This window comes from Miniopterus natalensis, chromosome 11, assembly GCF_054644295.1.
Source record: "Miniopterus natalensis isolate mMinNat1 chromosome 11, mMinNat1.hap1, whole genome shotgun sequence".
Lineage (NCBI taxonomy): Eukaryota > Metazoa > Chordata > Mammalia > Chiroptera > Miniopteridae > Miniopterus > Miniopterus natalensis.
Window position 1 is genome coordinate 51,898,474 of NC_142091.1, and position 21,256 is coordinate 51,919,729.

Below are 21,256 nucleotides of genomic sequence, written 5' to 3' on the forward strand. Positions count from 1 at the left end.
TATGTGGTATTGATAATTGTACCCAGGTCAGTTTCTTGGTTTTGAAAATGTTCGGTGTTTGTGGAAGGTGTCACCATTGGCAGGGACTGGGTGGTGGGCATACAGGAACCCTCTGCACTAATTTTGCAACTTGTAAGTCTATAATTAATTCAGAATGAAATGTTTGTTGGATTGACTACCTATATGGGTAGTGCAGTTACCAAGAATGAGAACAAGGTTTATGCTGGAGAGAAGATTGTAAACTAGGCACATAGGCCATAAAATAATGTAATAAGCATTCACACAACCGCCATTAAAATTAAGTATATATTAAAATTTTGTCATATTTGTTTCCAATTTCTCTTTAAAAGTGAAAAAATAAAATTTTACAGATACAACTAAAGGCCCAAGTTTCACTCACTGACCTCTTCAGAGCATCTGGAGTTGATTTGCATTCTCTCACACGTGCAACAGGATGTTAAAACAGCTTAGATCTAAATATCAAGATACTGTAGATACCACATTTTGAAAGGGGTAGAAGATGGCGTGCAGAATTTAAATACGAGATTTCTGATAACTGGTTACCAACTCTTAAGCAATCAACCATATCAAAGTTATAAACAATTAGAGTGGAATTTTTATGTGAGGCAAAATACATTGAGTTTAATTTGAAGATGAACCATTTCTCCTGCTCCCAGTGTGGCCTTTTGCAAGCAAAAAGACTGTAGCCCTGAAGAGGGTGTATTTTTTGTCGCCCCCCAAACCCTGCCCCTTGTCCTTGTGTCACCTGCCTGTTGTTTCTAGATGTGGTTTCTGACCCTGTAGGATTGGGCATATCCCAGAGTCAGTGTCAGGAGAGTAGGACTTTCCTCTTTTGCTTGTCCTGTTTGGGTGACCTGGCTGGCTACATCTAGACTTGACAGTATTGTAGAGTTGATTCCACCTCATTTTGCAAAACTTATGTCAACTTATGTCACTCCAAGGCCACAAGAGACATGGCTCATTGCTCACTGCACTTCAGCCTATGACCTTTCTTCTTCTTTTCTTTAAAAAAATACATTTTTATTGATTTCAGAGAGAAGAAGGGAGAGGGAGGGAGAGATAGAAACATCAATGATGAGAGTCATTGATTGGCTGCCTCCTGCTGCCCCCTGCTGGGGCTGAAGCCTGCAACCTGGACATGTGCCCTGACCGGGAATCAACCGAGATCTCCAGGATCCTAGGTTGATGCTCAATAGCTGAGCCATGCCTGCCAGGCATGATCCTTCTTAAGAGGGATCTAGCAACCATGACCACGTATTTGAGATGTCACAGGGAATGAAACTTATTTGCATACTGATCACCATTTCTTAAACACTCTTTGTACTTTTGTTAACAATGCACTGTGAATTACCTCTTTTCCCTTTTCCATTTGTCCAGTTATGGTTTATCTTTTCTTACCTGTCTGAAAAGTTTGGTGTGATTCGCCAAACTGAAACAGGGTACTTGCTCTGTAAACTGTAGAGTCATAAGTTCAAATTTCAAGTATTTCAAGAAGACTTTCCTGAACCACTTGTAGAGAAAGAGCACTCAATACATTCAATAAAGAAATTCAAAGGAAGATTACCTGAGAAATTTATTGGTAATGTCAGGAACGACGGAGAGCAATAACTTTTGGACTGATGCTTTCTCTGAGAGAAACTACAAAAGCCAGATTAAAAACAACCAATTTGAAGACACTGGGGAATCACTGAAGCATTCTGAGGCCCAGGGCTGGGAGAAGACTAGATAATTTCCAAGCCTGACAGGGCAGCATTGAGTCTCTGAGTCACTTCTGACCCACCAGGGCAGAGGCCCGTGTCACTGGCCCAGACTGCTCACGACATCTCCAGGGTTTCCTGAGGAAGGCTTTCTCCCTCAGGAGTGTCCTGCAGAGCCCTCTGGAGAAGCAGCCTCAGGGTCTGTCGCCGCTTCTGCCATCGCTGCTTAAGGAGCCAACGAAGAAGTAAATGACGGGGTTGGCAGAGCTGTTGATACAGGACAGGGTTTTGGCAACCTGGGAAATATGAAAGAAGTCATCTTTTTGAATTTGTGACCAGAATACGAGGAACCAGTGGATGCCGAAGGGTAGGCCACAGAGGAGGAAGACCAGCACTGTGAGCATGAGGGTCACACAGAGCCTGGTCAGCGGTACCCGCTGGGAGCCACACAGCAGTCTGGTCGTCAGGGCCAGGCTGGACCCAGAGGTAAGCACAAATAACAAAATCAGCCAGGCGGCAGTGATGAAATCCAACACTGGACACCAAACAGGATGTGGATGCCCAGTGAAGAATTCACAGTAATCCCCTTCCAGGATGCTCAACAGCAGGGACAGGGCCCAGGGCAGGGCACACATGACGGCTGACATGTGTCTGGGGCGGCGGCAGCGATACCAGATGGGCCACAGGACAGACAGGCAGCGCTCTGTGCTAATGGCGCTGAGAATGCTCAGGCCTGAGATGTAGGAAAGGTTTACCACTGGGATGAAAAACCAGGCTTTATTAAAGCAGTCAGAAGGGAAGACGTGAAGTTTACACAGGGAAAATAAAACCTGGCAGCAGAGGAAGAGGAAGTCAGCCGCGGCCAGGTTGAGCATGTAGACGGAGAAGGCGGTCCTCCCTATGCGGACGCCCAGCAGCCAGAGCACCACCACGTTTCCCGTCAGCCCGGCCAGGACAATGATGAGTGTCAGCCATTCCAGGATTAGGATCTTCATCTCCAGTGCTTCAGAGGCCCGGGCACTTCCATTTGTTGGTGTGAATTCTGTCTCCCAGGCTGTGACAGTTGTATCCGTGCTCAGAAACCCTCCAGTTGTGGACCTGGAAACAAAACAAGACTTGAGCACCTGCTGTATGATCACTGACCCTCATGGCCACCTGATGTGAAAATTACTGTCGAATTGTATGGGAAAGGGAAATGGATTCTTCCAGAGATTAAGATTCTTCCTGAAGACCACCCAGCCTTGGAGTCCTGGACCCTGACTTCAAACCCAGTTCTCTCTGATGCTAGAGCCTGGCCTCTCTCTACTGCAACACAGACCCCCTATGTCCACATCTCCACTCACCATCATAGGCCTTGTCATGGGCCCGGGAGGCAGGGGGACAGAAGTCTTCACAGGTGGTGTAGATGACAACAGGACTCTGAGTCCCCCGACACCTCTGCTCTGGGCCAATGGCTTCTGCTCGGGAGCAGGATGTCAGAAGCGCCAGGGCAACGTGAGTGACTGAGAGTGGTCTACTCAACAGGGAGAAAGGGGATTATAACTTGGGGTCAGGAAGGGCATGAGACCCCTTCCTAGGACAGTGTGACGACGCCAAGGCCCTTGCACTAGAAATGGCCCACTGTGCCAGGGTTATGAGGATAGACAGTGCTTTCCTCTTCCCCACTGTCCTGTCCCCAGGGCCTACTCTAACTCTGTGTGGGAATGTGGTGGGGTAGTCAAGAAAATTTTAATTCACCAATGAATGAATGAATGAATGAATGAATGAATGAGGAGCACAAGGGAAATGGAAAATCTGGATTTAATGTAATATCAAATTTAAAAAAATGAAATGAGTCACCTCAAACCACATAGGTGAAGAAGAAAATTTCATTTCTAGTGATTCCTTCTGTGAATAGCTGTTGTGTGTTTGAAAGAATTTTTTATGCCTGCATGCAGAATGAACATGGCCACTGTGCTGTCTCCAGCCAGGAAGGGCCAGTACATGGCTTTGGTGAGGGACTAGAAGATGTCAGCACATACTTTTGGGAGAGGATTCAGGGCTCAACATAATTTCTGTGCATTTTAGAGGAGCAGAAGGAAGTTTGAGAAGGAGAGAGAGAAATGGCAATGGGTTTGAATACAGGTAGTTGTGACAGAAATAGAGAAGGGGGATTATTGTGTGATTTTCCTATGGTGTGTGTAATATAAAACCCACCCATGGCCCCTCTATGAGATTATGAGGACAGACTGGTTTGTAGATTAAAGCCTTTGTGTAAGAGAATTCTCATGGTGCTGTGGTGCAGTGTTTATTTCTTCTTAAAAGTGGGCTTTGGATGAAAAGACAGAGGTTCTTGCAGAATTTAGGTGAGAAAGAAACAGCAGCTCACACATAGGTGAAGAGCCGCAGCTGATGAGCGCTTATGTGGCATCACCCATTTTCATCCTCCCAGTAGCCCCATGGGCCAGTACTCTTCTTATTCCCACCTTGTATATGAGAAAAGAGAAGCACAAGTAGGTTGAACATGTTCCAGGTCTCACGGGCACCAGTGGAAGAGCCTGGATCTGAACCCACAGGTCTGTGTCAGGAAATGTAATAAGCAGTTGATCTAATCACATTGAGAGAGAAAAAATTCCAGGAAATCCACCCAGGAGGAGGTGATGAGAAGAAGAGGATTTTCTTCACTTGCCATCAAATCTCATTTCCAGCTTCTCTACCCTCCTCTGTGTCCTGGGAGGTCATGTCTCTGCCTCACCCCTCGGCCCCCGTTCTCTCTGGCTCCTGGTTGCTCTCAGGAAAGGGCGACTCTGACATGTGATTGGAGGGCAGGAGGAGAGTGATTGAGATTTTTAACTCCCTGAGTCTCTGTTATCAGGCTGTGAGTTGACCATGGTGGTGTTACTGTACCTAAGGACATAGTCCATCTGGTGGCTTTTCTTAAGGTCACAGTGACGACCGCTGTGACAGCCACAGCCTTCCCTGTGTTCTGGCAACCTATCTTTGCCTCTACCGGTCAGGATGCAAATGTAAATAGCTCCCTGTTATGACTTATCTTTGGGGACCTCTGCATCTTTTATCTATTTCCCTCAGTCCTGCAAACCCCTTTGTACACAGTCCCTTTATTAAACTCTCCTTAATTACCCATTAGTTTATGCCTTGTGTTTTTTGCTGTTACAAGAATATAACATACAAACAGAGAGACAAAGAAACCCATTGAAGAGCAAGCTAATCTGTGAAACGTGAGGTTATTAACAGCAATTCAGGTTTGGAAACAATGTCTGTGAAGCAGAAAGGACCGGGTTGGCCCAGTGTGGATCTCCCACAGCCTCAGCTACCAGCACCCAAAGCTTCCCTGAGGGACCTTCATGGGTCTGGACTCTCCTTGATGGGTGCTCATGGCTCCTTGCATGCCCCACCCCAAAATGCAGTCATGAGCATGTGGACTAAGAGGGACAAAACAAAAAACAAAACTGCCTTTGAAAGAATGTAGCTCTGAGCCGACTCTTACCTGAGCACCATCTTGTAGTTGAAGGTGGTGAGTCGAGACAGAAGAGCTTTCCAGGGAGTTCCGAATACCAGAGAATGCCTTTCTATCCCTGGATCGGAGGTGTCTGCAGGAGCAGGGGTGGAATCTGATGACCAAGAGAGGCTTATCAAGATGCTGGGCAGCCCCTGTGATTTCCTGCACAAGGGGCACTGTCAAATGAGATTCTGGAGATGTGAGACAAGGACCTCACGAGATGTTTCTCATTTGCCCTGACTCCAAGGACTTCTCTCTTCCTCTCCCCATCTTATCCCATGTGGTTGCTCCCACCCCCTCCTTGTGAGTAGTGGCTGAAGTGGAGCCAGTGGCTGCCTACTGTGAGCCTGTTCAGGAGGCCCACCCACCAGGCAATGTGCGCTTCCATAGCCAAAGGAGAGTTTGCTTGGCATTCAGGGCCCTGCATAGCCTGGATAATCTGATCTGTTTCCATTTACTCCCAGAAATAATGCATGCACATTAGTTTATTTCAGAGAACACCAGAGTATATAAAATGAAATGTAAAGTGTCTCCTAATCTCAATCCCCATTAGCAACTGATGTTTACAGTTCCCATTTTAAACTCTTTTACAAGTTATTTTATGGCTTTGCATAATGAAACTACATTTCTAGTTTTGATTTATCAATATCAACAAGTGTGTTTATTGTGTTGCCTTATAAAAGAAAAGAAATTTGGCACACCCCAGGCACTACCTGTCACCTCTCTCTCTCTACTCATGACATTTGTTAGGTAGATTATTTTCAGATGATCTGGGACTACCAGTATTTTTTTGAGCCTCAGCTCTTATGACTTCCTTTCATGTGCCCATTTGCAGCCAAAGGGTTAGGTGGCATTTCCTTTAACAACTTAAGTATGGCCCTGGCACGCTTGGCTCAGTGGCTAGAACATCAGCCTACAGACTGAACGTTCCCGGGTCTGATTCCAGTCAAGGGAATGTACCTTGGTTGCAGGCTCAATCTGCGGCCCTGGTCAGGGCTAGTGCAGGAGGCAACCAATCGATGTGTCTCTCCCACATCCATCTTTCTTTCCCTCTCTCTGTTCCACTATCTCTGAAAAGCAATGGAAAAATATCTTCACATGAGGACTTAGAAAAAACAAACAAAAAAGAGAAACTTAAGTATGAAGCATTTAAAGGAATCAGAAAAATTTATTCACTCATTTCTGCATTTACCCTACTCTGTTATGTGCCTATGCTGTGCCAGGCACTGTTTCAGGCAGGGTCGGGGCAGTGATGAACAACACACAGGCCTGTGCCCCTGCATTCCAGAGGAACTGGGTGAGGTGACCCTGAGAGTGAGTGTTGAGGGTGAAGAGTTTGAGACTGAGCACTAGCCCCCCTGCCCCCCAGAGCCCTGGGAGGAGAGGCGGGCCCAGCCAGTGTTGCAGTAGGAAGCAGCTACTGAAGGAGTGGGTGAAGCAGGGGAGCACAGGATCTTCAGGCTGAACTGAGAACATGACGGGGAAGAAGGGAGTGAGCAATAGCCTCAGTCCCACTTGAGATACTCGGTAAGATGAAGACTAAGAATTCGACGTGGGATATGTAATATTGAGGCATTGCCAGTTATGACAGGCATGGTTCCAGTGAATGGTGAGGCTGGAAGATTGAAAGATTTGGTTTTGGAGAGAATGGCAGGAGGTGTGATAATCCTCCTGGAAAACTCCGGAGAACCAACTGATAATCATCAAGGTTAAAGACAGCTCAGAAAGATGGCTGGGAACAAAATTCCTCTACAAAAATCAATATCTTTTCCATATATAAAAAAAAAATATATATATATATATATATATATATATATATATATATATATATATATATAGAGAGAGAGAGAGAGAGAGAGAGAGAGAGAGAGAGAGAGAGAGAGAGTGATGACACTGTATTAAACCTCACCACTTCTGGAGAAAATGGGAATAAAGGAAGACTGATCAACCCTAAGAGATTAGGAGCTATTCTTAAACATCAGTGTAAACAATACTGTTGTGTTAATATACAAACAGGTAGAAAGATGATCTCATGGAATCAAACATAAATTCATATGGAATTCAGTCTCTTACAGCCTGTTAACCTACAAATTGTATGTCACCCCTTTCCCTCCTCTGCCTCTGTTTGGTGCATTGGACAAACCCAACAGCTGTCCCCAGAAGTCAGCCCTCCTCATGAATAGCACCAAGACCTTAGGAAACTTCAGCCTCTGTTTCTGTCCTCCCAACCCACTGTGCTCCAGGATGTAACTTTGATTCTGTTTCCTCCCCACATTAAACAGTTATTGTTTTCAATAGTATTTGTTCAAATATATTCCCACAATCACCAGTGTTTTTGCTTGCCTTTCCATTTCCCATCTCATGTGTTCCATTCCTGAAAACATATTCTTTAGGATTCCATTTGTGAGAGTGTGTGGGCGATAAGTGCTCCAGTGTTTCTCTGTCTGAAAAAGTCATAGTTTCACCCTCATTTTTAAAAGATTGGTCATCTGTCAAGTTTCCGTTCCCTTGCAGTGATGTGTGTGTTTTCTTTCTAAGAGCTTACTTTTTTCTCTGGTGTGGTATATTTTCACCATCGTGTGTCCAGTGGCTTTCTTTTCCATCATGTTTGGAATTTGTGGAGTTTCCTGGATCAAGATTTTTGTCATTTAATATTTTTGAACAATTTTCTGCTATTATCTCTTCAAACATTACATAGTGATTAAGAACACAAAGCCTGGAGCCAGGCTGCTTGGTTGGCATCCCCAAGTGGGCTTAGACAAACATCTTAACTCCTTTATCTATAATGAAATTATAACCTACTTTAAGGGTTTATTGTATATATTTATGAGTTAATGATATAATAGTTTAGAACAGGAACACATAGTAAGTACTATATTCTTGTTAGTTTTTATGATTTTTATTGTTCTTTCTTTCTTGAGGTTTAATTCAACATATGTTAGAGTTTCTTTTCCTATTTTCCATATTTCCTAACCTCTCTCTCTTATTTATTTGTCTCCTAGGGAGCCAGATGAGTAATTTCTACAGATGTGTCTTCCAGGTTAGTAGTTTCTTTTCCACTGTGTCTAATCTTCTGTTTAGTTCATCTACTGAATTTTCAGTTCAATTTTTATATTATTAATTTCTAGTTCTACATGATGTTTTGTTTTTAGATTTGTTTCATCATATTTTAATCTCTTTAATCGGGCTCACATTTTCAATTCTTTCTTTTATGTCTCTCACCCTAAAGTATAGCAATAATTTAATTCTCAAACACTAATGCTGAAGTCTGTATATGTCTGATTTTATTGCTTATTGTTTCTCCTTGAACTTTCATATGGTGCCTTGTGTCTTTGGGTCTTTGGAATTTTTTATTGTGAGCTGTTCACTTTCCTTGGGACTTTACTTGTGGGAATTCTTTGAGGTCTGAATTATAGTTGAGTTCCTCCAGAGAGGTCTTGTGTTTTCTTCTGCTAAATGACTAGAGGAACTTCCTAGCATGGGTTTCACCATCAGGATGTGCCCAGGAACCTCATCTGTCATTTTCAGTTTTAGAGAAACCCCAGGTTTTTTGAATTTGGACCACAATGTGATACTGACTTGTGGCTACAAATTCGCAATAGAGAGAATATTTTTCTGCACCAAGAGCTAAGCTTGATAGAGTAATTTTTTGGTAGTTTTATTTCTCACTAATAAAAAAATCCAGTAAAGACATTCCAACCAGGAAAACTAGAATACCGGTTTTCCAAGCTTTTTATTTCTAGACTCTCCTGGGTCCACACCTCGTGTTGCCTGACAGCAGATCAGAATGGATGACAGACGGGAGGACACAGAATGAAGGAGCAAATAGAGAGGAAGGACCAGACAGAGGCAGGAGCTGGTTCTCCCCAGTCACATGAACATGGCTACAGGCTTCCTTCATTCCTTCGGTGCATTGCTTCCCAAATTGTACAGAAGTGAGAAACTCATCTAAGGCAACTACAGATGAGTCCATTTTCAACAAAGGCTATGCTTCTTACATGTTGGGTAATTTTTTAAGAATTAAATTTATCTTTATTGATTTCAGAGAGAAGAAGGGAGAGGGAGAAAGAGAGTTGAAACATCAGTGATGAGAGAGTCATCATTGATCGGCTGCCTCGTGCTCTCCCCTGACTGGGGATGGAGCCTACAACCTGGGCTTGTGCCCTGACCAGGAATTGAACCGCGATCTCCTGGATCTTCAAAATATATCTGTGCAAGCGTATTTAGTAAAATCAGCTAAACACACACATTCACACACACTCATACACACTCTTCAAGCAAAACTGTTCTTTATGTGGACTTTCTAAATGACACTACCCTGCATTCTCCAGTCTAATGAAAAGAATTCATAACAGAAGTTTTTGGGCCATGGAATGAGACCTAAATTGATGAGTGTATCACAGTGATAAAAATGGGAACCTCTGAAACCATTAAGGACCTGACCAATGATAGTCATCCTGAAATATAATTTGGCCTCATAGAAAGCCTTTATTGAGGTCTCCATTCTCTTTGGTATAAAACAGATCCAACGGGAGTGGTGGCCTAAAACGGGAGTGAAGCAAGATGGTGGTAGATTGAGTGGAAAATACACTGATACTCTCTCAGGACCAAACTGGAATTACAACAAAAATATAAGAAAACCACCCTGAATAATCAACTGAAGACTAGTGGGAGAGAACGCTCATAACCAAGGACATAAAGTGGAGACCGCATAGAGGCTGGTAGGAAGTGTGGAGGCATGAGAGGGCTGGCTGGGCTCCCACAGGGACCACATAAGTTCATTTAACATATGTTTATGGCATGTCTACTTTGTGCCAGGCACTGTTGTAGGCACTGGGGAACCTGGAGTGAACATCAGAGACAAAAATCCCAGTGGCTGTTAAAATTACATTCTGGAGATACCTGTATGCAAGCTTAAAAGCTTGTTTGGATTGAGTGAAACTCTGGTTGCTCTGTCTTGTTTGATATGATTGTACTCAACTATTAGCAAACTCTACTGTGAAAGGCATCTGTCCACTACACCTTGGTGTTCTGTTCTTTCCTGAAGCTCCCAGCATTGTGCTGAGCCATATTGGTCCCTTTCACTCTATCAGCATATTTCCGAAGTTCATAGATACCCAGATTTTATAGGTGGGGGGAGGGCTTAGTCACCACATTACTGATGGAAAATCTGAGAGTCAGCGAGGGCAGGAGTCTGTGTACGCCTCAAACAGAGAGCAGGGAACCTAACTCTAGTGTGTGCCTTGCTCCCTCCACCACAAAGTTCCTCCCCTTGGCTCCTTCTCCATTGGGTGATTTTGTTGGTGTGGGAACTGCACTCCTAATAATCTCACCTTTTCAGAAAAGGAAATGTGTTTCCCAGGGGATGCTGGGGCACTGTCTGAGGCCGACCAATGGAGGCATTAGGACCAGCACCTGGGTTGGTTAGTTCTGACAGTAGCAGCCAAACTGCTGCTTTGATTGACCCTAAAGGACACATGACCAATAAGCCTCTTCTGTGAGCATCAAGGTGCTGGCTCTCTGCCCCCCCCATTCTCGACTGGGTGTGGTTCTGTCTGTGCCTCTGTCTGCCTGTTTCTCTGTCTACCTATGTCTGATTCTCTGTGTGTGTTGTTTTTTCCTCTCTCTCTTAGACTCCTCTCTGTTTATCTCTGCATGGCTCTATTTCTGGTTTTCTTTTTTGTGTCCTTGGTTTTATATATCCCTCCTTTCTATGTCTCCACTCCCAGGCCTTCACATCACCTTCAACAGTTTGAGGGGATTATCTCAAGAAAGGGCTCAATAAGACCTTAATTATTTTTTAACACTTCAGTTGTGGGGGTGTGGAGGCTCAGAGGTGTGTGAAGACCATGGGGGACGCAGACGGGACAGGGCTGTCAAGGTCTCTGGAGAGTTTCTGCTTGAGCCAGATCTGGCAGGAAAGTGTCAGGCACTTTCCTGAAATTGCTGTCAGCTCTAGGTGTACACCCAGGCCGATTGAAGTAAACATACTACACAGTCCCTCCCATGCCAGGCCCTCGAAGGAAAACTGAGCATGCAGGAGTGAACGGAGTGAGTGGGCACCTGGTTCTTTGGTAGCAATAGTATGGGGGCAAAGGTGAATTGGGTTGGGGAAAGTAGGTACCAGTAGCTCTGCTTCCTCTGGGGGATCAAATCATTGGTGTTGGGTCATTGACCTTTGTAGGACCAGGGTTTTATGAGTAAAGGATGTTAATAAGTGTGAATATACAGGTTTATACAGTTAACCCTTGAACAAAAGGGGTTTGAACTTCTTGGTCTAGTTATAGTCACATTTTTTGTGTGTAAATAATGATACTACATTTTGAAAGGGGTAGAAGATGGCGTGCAGAATTTAAATACGAGATTTCTGATAACTGGTTACCAACTCTTAAGCAATCAACCATATCAAAGTTATAAACAATTAGAGTGGAATTTTTATGTGAGGTAAAATACATTGAGTTTAATTTGAAGATGAACCATCTCTCCTGCTCCCAATGTGGCTTTTGCAGGCGAAAAGACTGTAGCCCTGAAGAGGGTGTATTTCCCCCCCCCAAGCCCGCCCCTTATCCTTGTGCCACTTGCCTGTTGTTTCTAGATGTGGTTTCTGACCCTGTAGGGTTGGGCATATCCCAGAGTCAGTGTCAGGAGAGTAGGACTTTCCTCTTTTGCTTGTCCTGTTTGGGTGACCTTGCTGGCTACATCTAGACTTGACAGTATTGTAGAGTTGACTCCAACTCATTTTGCAAAACTTATGTCAACTTATGTCACTTCAAGGCCACAAGAGACATGGCTCATTGCTCACTGCATTTCAGCCTATGACCTTTCTTCTTTTCTTTAAAAAAATACATTTTTATTGATTTCAGAGAGAAGAAGGGAGAGGGAGGGAGAGATAGAAACATCAATGATGAGAGTCATTGATTGGCTGCCTCCTGCATGCCCCCTGCTGGGGCTGAAGCCTGCAACCTGGGCATGTGCCCTGACCGGGAATCAACCGAGATCTCCAGGATCCTAGGTTGATGCTCAATAGCTGAGCCACGCCTGCCAGGCATGATCTTTCTTAAGAGGGATCTAGCAACCATGACCACGTATTTGAGATGTCACAGGGAATGAAACTTATTTGCATACTGATCACCATTTCTTAAACACTCTTTGTACTTTTGTTAACAATGCACTATGAATCGCCTCTTTTCCCTTTTCCATTTGTCCAGTTATGGTTTATCTTTTCTCACCTGTCTGAAAAGGTTGGTGTGATTCGCCAAACTGAAACAGGGTACTTGCTCTGTAAACTGTAGAGGCATAAGTTCAAATTCCAAGTATTTCAAGAAGACTTTCCTGAGCCACTTGTAGAGAAAGAGCACTCAATACATTCAATAAAGAAATTCAAAGGAAGATTACCTGAGAAATTTATTGGTAATGTCAGGAACGACGGAGAGCAATAACTTTCGGACTGATGCTTTCTCTGAGAGAAACTACAAAGGCCAGAGTAAAAACAACCAATTTGAAGACACTGGGGAATCACTGAAGCATTCTGAGGCCCGGGGCTGGGGGAAGACAAGATAATTTCCAAGCCTGACAGGGCAGCATTGAGTCTCTGAGTCACTTCTGACCCACCAGGGCAGAGGCCCGTGTCACTGGCCCAGACTGCTCACGACATCTCCAGGGTTTCCTGAGGAAGGCTTTCTCCCTCAGGAGTGTCCTGCAGAGCCCTCTGGAGAAGCAGCCTCAGGGTCTGTCGCCGCTTCTGCCATCGCTGCCTAAAGGAGCCAACAAAGAAGTAAATGACGGGGTTGGCAGAGCTGTTGATACAGGACAGGGTATTGGCAACCAGGGAAAGATGAAAGAGAGTATCTAAAGGAATTTGTAACCAGAATAAGAGGAACCATTGGATGCCCATGGGTAGGCCGCAGAGGAGGAAGACCAGCACTGTGAGCATGAGGGTCACACAGAGCCTGGTCAGCGGTACCCGCTGGGAGCCACACAGCAGTCTGGTCGTCAGGGCCAGGCTGGACCCAGAGGTAAGCACAAATAACAAAATCAGCCAGGCAGCAGTGATGAAATCCAACACTGGACACCAAACAGGATGTGGATGCCCAGTGAAGAATTCACAGTAATTCCCTTCCAGGATGCTCAGCAGCAGGGACAGGGCCCAGAGCAGGGCACACATGACGGCTGACGTGTGTCTGGGGCGGCGGCAGCGATACCAGATGGGCCACAGGACAGACAGGCAGCGCTCTGTGCTAATGGCGCTGAGAATGCTCAGGCCTGAGATGTAGGAAAGGAGTAACACCGGGATGGAAAACCTGGATATATCAGCGCAGTCAGAAGGGAAGACGTAAAGTGTACACAGGGAAAATAAAATCTGGAAGCAGAGGAAGAGGAAGTCAGCCGCGGCCAGGTTGAGCATGTAGACGGAGAAGGCGGTCCTCCCTATGCGGACGCCCAGCAGCCAGAGCACCACCACGTTTCCCGTCAGCCCGGGCAGGGCAATGATGAGTGTCAGCCATTGCAGGATTAGGATCTTCATCTCCAGTGCTTCAGAGGCCCAGGCACTTCCATTTCTTGGTGTGAATTGTGTCTCCCAGGCTGTGACAGTTGTATCCGTGCTCAGAAACCCTCCAGTTGTGGACCTGGAAACAAAACAAGACTTGAGCACCTGCTGTATGATCACTGACCCTCATGGCGACCTGATGTGGAAATTACTGTCGAATTGTATGGGAAAGGGCAATGGATTCTTCCAGAGATTAAGATTCTTCCTGAAGACCACCCAGCCTTGGAGTCCTGGACCCTGACTTCAAACCCAGTTCTCTCTGATGCTAGAGCCTGGCCTCTCTCTACTGCAACACAGACCCCCTATGTCCACATCTCCACTCACCATCATAGGCCTTGTCATGGGCCCGGGAGGCAGGGGGACGGAAGTCTTCACAGGTGGTGTAGATGACAACAGGACTCTGAGTCCCCCGACACCTCTGCTCTGGGCCAATGGCTTCTGCTCGGGAGCAGGATGTCAGAAGTGCCAGGGCAACGTGAGTGACTGAGAGTGGTCTACTCAACAGGGAGAAAGGGAATTATAACTTAGGGTCAGGAAGGGCATGAGACCCCTTCCTAGGACAGTGTGACGACGCCAAGGCCCTTGCACTAGAAATGGCCCACTGTGCCAGGGTTATGAGGATAGACAGTGCTTTCCTCTTCCCCACTGTCCTGTCCCCAGGGCCTAACTCTGTGTGGGAATGTGGTGGGGTAGTCAAGAAAATTTTAATTCACCAATGAATGAATGAATGAGGAGCACAAGGGATATGGAAAATCTGGATTTAATGTAATATAAAATTAAAAAAAAATGAAATGAGTCCCCTCAAACCACATATGTAAAGAAAAGAAGAAAATTTCATTTCTAGTGATTTCTTCTATGAAAAGCTATTGTGTTTCAAAGAATTTTTTATGCCTGCATGCAGAATGAACGATGGCCACTGTGCTGTCTCCAGCCAGGAAGGGCCAGTACATGGCTTTGGTGAGGGACTAGAAGATGTCAGCACATTCTTTTGGGAGAGGATTCAGGGCTCAACATAATTTCTGTTCATTTTAGAGGAGCAGAAGGAAGTTTGAGAAGGAGAGAGAGAAATGGCAGTGGGTTTGAATAGAGATAGTTGTGACAGAAATAGAGAAGGGGGATTATTGTGTGATTTTCCTATGGTGTATGTAATATAAAACCCACCCATGGCCCCTCTATGAGATTATGAGGACAGACTGGTTTGTAGATTGAAGCCTTTGTGTAAGAGAATTCTCATGATGCTGTGGTGAAGTGCTTATTTCTACTTAAAACTGGGCTTTGGATGAAAAGACAGAGGTTCTTGTAGAATTTAGGTGAGAAAGAAACAGCAGCTCACACATAGGTGAAGAGCCGCAGGTGATGAGCACTTACGTGGCATCACCCATTTTCATCCTCCCAGTGGCACCATGGGCCAGCACTCTTCTTATTCCCACCTTGTATATGAGGAAAGAGAAGCACAAGTAGGTTGAACATGTTCCAGGTCTCACGGGCACCAGTGGAAGAGCCTGGATCTGAACCCACAGGTCTGTGTCAGGAGATGTAATAAGAAGTTGATCTAATCACATTGAGAGAGAAAAAATTCCAGGAAATCCACGCAAGAGGAGGTGATGAGAAGACAAGGATTTTCTTCACTTGCCATCAAATCTCATTTCCAGCTTCTCTACCCACCTCTGTGTCCTGGGAGGTTATGTCTCTGCCTCACCCCTGAGCCCCCTTTCCCTCTGGCTCCTGGTTGTTCTCAGGAAAGGGCGACTCTGACATGTGATTGGAGGGCAGGAGGAGAGTGACTGAAATTTTTAACTCCCTGGGTCTCTGCTATCAGGCTGTGAGTTGACCATGGTGGTGTTACTGTACCTAAGGACATAGTCTGTCTGGTGGCTTTTCTTAAGGTCACAGTGACGACCACAGTGACAGTCCCAGCCTTCCCTGTGTTCTGGCAACCTATCTTTGCCTCTACCGGTCAGGATGCAAATGTCAATAGCTCCCTGTTATGACTTATCTTTGGGGACCTCTGCATCCTTTATCGATTTCCCTCAGTCTTGCAAACCCCTTTGTACACAGTCCGTTTATTAAACTCTCTTTATTTACCCATTAGTTTATGCCTTGTGTTTTTTGCTGTTACAAGAATATAACATACAAACAGAGAGACAAACAACCCATTGAACAGCAAGCTAATCTGTAAAACGTGAGGTTATTAACAGCAATTCAGGTTTGGAAACAATGTCTGTGAAGCAGAAAGGACCGGGTTGGCCCAGTGTGGATCTCCCACAGCCTCAGCTACCAGCACCCAAAGCTTCCCTGAGGGACCTTCATGGGTCTGGACTCTCCTTGATGGGTGCTCATGGCTCCTTGCATGCCCCACCCCAAAATGCAGTCATGAGCATGTGGACTAAGAGGGACAAAACAAAAAACAAAACTGCCTTTGAAAGAATGTAGCTCTGAGCCAACTCTTACCTGAGCATCATCTTGTAGTTGAAGGTGGTGAGTCGAGACAGAAGAGTTTTCCAGGGAGTTCCGAATACCAGAGAATGCCTTTCTACCCCTGGATAGGAGGTGTCTGCAGGAGCAGGGGTGGAATCTGATGACCAAGAGAGGCTTATCAAGATGCTGGGCAGCCCCTGTGATTTCCTGCACAAGGGGCACTGTCAAATGAGATTCTGGAGATGTGAGACAAGGACCTCACGAGATGTTTCTCATTTGCCCTGACTCCAAGGACTTCTCTCTTCATCTCTCCATCTTATCCCATGTGGTCGCTCCCACCCCCTCCTTGTGAGTAGTGGCTGAAGTGGAGCCAGTGGCTGCCTACTGTGAGCCTGTTCAGGAGGCCCACCCACCAGGCAATGTGCGCTTCCATAGCTACCGGAGAGTTTGCGTATCATTCAGGGCCCTGCATGGCCTGGCTCATCTGATCTGCTTCCTTTTACTCCCAGAGATAATGCATGCACATTAGTTTATTTCAGAGGACACCAGAGTGTATAAAATGAAATGTAAAGTGTCTCCTAATCTCAATCCCCATTAGCAACTGATGTTTACAGTTCCCATTTTAAACTCTTTTACAAGTTATTTTATGGCTTTGCATAATGAAACTACATTTCTAGTTTCTATTTATCAATATCAACAAGTATGTATATTGTGTTGCCTTATAAAAGACGAGAAATTTGGCACACCACAGGCACTACCTGTCACCTCTCTCTCTCTACTCATGACATTTGTTAGCTAGATTATTTTCAGATGATCTGGGACTACCAGTATTTTCAGCCTCAGCTCTTATGACTTCCTTTCATGTGCCCATGCTGTAGCCAAATTAAGTTAGATGGCATTTCCTTCAACAACTTAAGTATGGCCCTGGCACGCTTGGCTCAGTGGCTAGAGCATCGGCCTACGGACTGAAGGTTCCCGGGTTTGATTCCAGTCAGGCTCAACCTGCGGCCCTGGCCTGGTCAGGGCTAGTGCAGGAGGCAACCAATCAATGTGTCTCTCCCACATTCATCTTTCTCTGTCTCTCTCTGTGTTCCACTATCTCTGAAAAGCAATGGAAAAATATCTTCGAATGAGGACTTACAAAAAACAAACCAAAAAAAGAAACAAGTATGAAGCATTTAAAGCAATCAGAAAAACTTATTCACTCTTTTTTGCATTTACCCTACTCTGTTATGTGCCTATGCTGTGCCAGGCACTGTTTCAGGCAGGGTTGGGGCAGTGACAAGGAATGCCCAGGCCTGTGCCTGTGCATTGCAGAGGAGCTGAGTGAGGTCACCCTGAGAGTGAGTGTTGAGGGTGAAGAGTTTGAGACTGAGCATTAGGCCCCCCCCCGCCCCCCCAGAGCCCTTGGAGGAGAGGCGGGCCCAGCCAGTGCTGCAGTAGGAAGCAGCTACTGAAGGAGTGGGTGAAGTGGGAGAGCACAGGATCTTGAGGCTGAACTGAGAACATGACCGGGAAGAAGGGAGTGAGCAGTAGCCTCAGTCCCACTTGAGATACTCGGTAAGATGCAGACTAAGAATTCGACGTGGGATATGTAATATTGAGCCATTGCCAGTTATGACAGGCATGGTTCCAGTGAATGGTGAGGCTGAAAGACTGAAAGATTTGGTTTAGGTGAGAATGGCAGGAGGTGTGATAATCCTCCTGGAAAACTCCGGAGAACCAACTGACAGTCATCAAGGTTAAAGACAGCTCAGAACGATGGCTGGGAACAAAATTCCTCTACGAAAATCAATATCTTTCCCATATATATAGAGAGAGCGATGATGACACTGTACTAAACCTCACCATTTCTGGAGAAAATGGGAATAAAGGAAGACTGATCAACCCTAAGAGATTAGGAGCTATTCTTAAACATCAGTGTAAACAATAATGTTGTGTTAATATACAAACAGGTAGAAAGATGATCTCATGGAATCAGACATAAATTCATATGGAATTCAGTCTCTTACAGCCTGTTAACCTACGAATTGTATGTTACCCCTTTCCCTCCTCTGCCTCTGTTTGGTGCATTGGACAAAGCCAACAACTGTCCCCAGAAGTCTGCCCTCCTCATGAATAGCACCAAGACCTTAGGAAACTTTAGCCTCTGTTTCTGTCCTCCCAACCCACTGTGCTCCAGGATGTAACTTTGATTCTGTTTCCTCCCCACATTAAACAGTTATTGTTTTCAATAGTATTTGTTCAAATATATCCCCATAATCACCAGTGTTTTTGCTTGCCTTTCCGTTTCCCATCTCATGTGTTCCATTCCTCAAAACACATTCTTTAGGATTCCATTTGTGAGAGTGTGTGGGTGATAAGTGCTCCAGTGTTTCTCTGTCTGAAAAAGTCATAGTTTCACCCTCATTTTTAAAAGATTGGTCATCTGTCAAGTTTCCTTTCCCTTGCAGTGATGTGTGTGTTTTCTTTCTAAGAGCTTACTTTTTTCTCTGGTGTGGTATATTTTCACCATCGTGTGTCCAGTGGCTTTCTTTTCCATCATGTTTGGAATTTGTGGAGTTTCCTGGATCAAGATTTTTGTCATTTAATATTTTTGAACAATTTTCTGCTATTATCTCTTCAAACGTTACATAGTGATTAGGAACACAAAGCCTGGAGCCAGGCTGCTTGGTTGGCATCCCCAAGTGGGCTTAGACAAACATCTTAACTGCTTTATCTAAAATGAAATTATAACCTACTTTAAAGGTTTATTGTAAATATTTATGAGTTAATGATATAATAGTTTAGAACAGGAACACATAGTAAGTACTATATTCTTGTTAGTTTTTATGATTTTTATTGTTCTTTCTTTCTTGAGGTTTAATTCAACATATGTTAGAGTTTCTTTTCCTATTTTCCATATTTCCTAACTTCTCTCTCTTATTTGTCTCCTAGGGAGCCAGATGGGTAATTTCTACAGATGTGTCTTCCAGGTTAGTAGTTTCTTTTCCATTGTGTCTAATCTTCTGTTTAGTTCATCTACTGAATTTTCAATTCAATTTTTATATTATTAATTTCTAGTTTTACGTGATGTTTTGTTTTTAGATTTGTTTCATCATATTTTAATCTCTTTAATCGGGCTCACATTTTCAATTCTTTCTTTTATGTCTCTCACCCTAAAGTATAGCAATAATTTAATTCTCAAACACTAATGCTGAAGTCTGTATATGTCTGATTTTATTGCTTACTGTTTCTCCTTGAACTTTCATATGGTGCCTTGTGTCTTTGGGTCTTTGGAATTTTTTATTGTGAGCTGTTCACTTTCCTTGGGACTCTACTTGTGGGAATTCTTTGAGATCTGAATTATAGTTGAGTTCCTCCAGAGAGGTCTTGTGTTTTCTTCTGCTAAATGACTAGAGGAACTTCCTAGCATGGGTTTCACCATCAGGATGTGCCCAGGAACCTCATCTGTCATTTTCAGTTTTAGGGAAACCCCAGGTTTTTTGAATTTGGACCACAGTGTGATACTGACTTGTGGCTACAAATTCACAATAGAGAGAATATTTTTCTGCACCAAGAGCTAAGCTTGATAGAGTAATTTTTTGGTAGTTTTATTTCTCACTAATAAAAAATCCAGTAAAGACATTCTAACCAGGAAAACTAGAATACCGGTTTTCCAAGCTTTTTTATTTCTAGACTCTCCTGGGTCCACACCTCGTGTTGCCTGACAGCAGATCAGAATGGATGATAGACGGGAGGACACAGAATGAAGGAGCAAATAGAGAGGAAGGACCAGACAGAGGCAGGAGCTGGTTCTCCCCAGTCACATGAACATGGCTACAGGCTTCCTCCATTCCTTCGGTGCATTGCTTCCCAAATTGTACAGAAGTGAGAAACTCATCTAAGGCAACTACAGATGAGTCCATTTTCAACAAAGGCTATGCTTCTTCCATGTTGGGTAATTTTTTAAGGATTAAATTTATCTTTATTGATTTCAGAGAGAAGAAGGGAGAGGGAGAAAGAGAGTTGAGACATCAGTGATGAGAGAGTCATCATTGATTGGCTGCCTCCTGCTCTCTCCTGACTGGGGATGGAGCCCACAACCTGGGCTTGTGCCCTGAATAGGAATTGAACCGCGGTCTCCTGGATCCTCAAAATATATCTGTGCAAGCGTATTTAGTAAAATCAGCTAAACACACATATTCACACACACTCATATACACTCTTCAAGCAAAACTGTTCTTTATGTGGACTTTCTAAATGACACTACCCTGCATTCTCCAGTCTAATGAAAAGAATTCATAACAGAAGTTTTTGGGCCATGGAATGAGACCTAAATTGATGAGTGTATCACAGTGATAAAAATGGGAACCTCTGAAACCATTAAGGACCTGACCAATGATAGTCATCCTGAAAGATAATTTGGCCTCATAGAAAGCCTTTATTGAGGTCTCCATTCTCTTTGGTATAAAACAGATCCAACGGGAGTGGTGGCCTAAAACGGGAGTGAAGCAAGATGGTGGTAGATTGAGTGGAAAATACACTGATACTCTCTCAGGACCAAACTGGAATTACAACAAAAATATAAGAAAACCACCCTGAATAATCAACTGAAGACTAGTGGGAGAGAACCCTCATAACCAAGGACATAAAATGGAGACCGCATAGAGGCTGGTGGGAAGTGTGGAGGCATGAGAGGGCTGGCTGGGCTCCCACAGGGACCACATAAGTTCATTTAACATATGTTTATGGCATGTCTACTTTGTGCCAGGCACTGTTGTAGGCACTGGGGAATCTGGAGTGAACATCAGAGACAAAAATCCCAGTGGCTGTTGAAATTACATTCTGGAGATACCTGTATGTAAGCTTAAAAGCTTGTTTGGATTGAGTGAAACTCTGGTTGCTCTGTCTTGTTTGATATGATTGTACTCAACTATTAGCAAACTCTACTATGAAAGGCATCTGTCCACTACACCTTGGTGTTCTGTTCTTTCCTGAAGCTCCCAGCATTGTGCTGAGCCATATTGGTCCCTTTCACTCCATCAGCATCTTTCCGAAGTTCATAGATACCCAGATTTTATAGGTGGTGGG

General features: G+C 44.4%; 2 protein-coding genes across 2 annotated transcripts; both read right to left on the reverse strand.

Moving 5' to 3' along the window:
• Positions 1 to 1,835: 1,835 nt before the first annotated feature.
• LOC107542189 (mas-related G protein-coupled receptor member X2-like) lies at positions 1,836 to 5,216 on the reverse strand. Its single transcript, XM_087822126.1, is given in 4 exon segments — positions 1,836 to 1,945; positions 1,948 to 2,772; positions 3,062 to 3,231; positions 5,206 to 5,216. Coding segments are annotated over 4 exon segments (1,116 nt in total).
• A 7,646-nt stretch (positions 5,217 to 12,862) lies between these two features.
• On the reverse strand, positions 12,863 to 18,728 carry LOC107542190 (mas-related G protein-coupled receptor member X1-like). The gene is made up of 4 exons (XM_087822127.1): positions 18,668 to 18,728; positions 16,217 to 16,319; positions 14,090 to 14,259; positions 12,863 to 13,884 (listed from the first exon to the last, which is right to left on the reverse strand). The coding sequence occupies exons 1-4, from the start codon at positions 18,726 to 18,728 to the stop codon at positions 12,863 to 12,865; spliced, it is 1,356 nt and encodes a 451-aa protein (XP_087678253.1).
• Positions 18,729 to 21,256: the final 2,528 nt, after the last annotated feature.

What these genes read in the sequence shown, in the direction of transcription:
- LOC107542190 (XM_087822127.1), bottom strand. Translation starts at nt 18,728, where the DNA reads ATGATGGAAAAGAAAGCCACTGGACACACGATGGTGAAAATATACCAC. An exon ending in AACTACAAGATGATGCTCAG is followed by an intron (nt 14,260 to 16,216) that starts GTAAGAGTTGGC and finishes CCTGTTGAGTAG; the next exon opens with ACCACTCTCAGTCACTCACG. An exon ending in CCATGACAAGGCCTATGATG is followed by an intron (nt 13,885 to 14,089) that starts GTGAGTGGAGAT and finishes CATGAGGGTCAG; the next exon opens with TGATCATACAGCAGGTGCTC.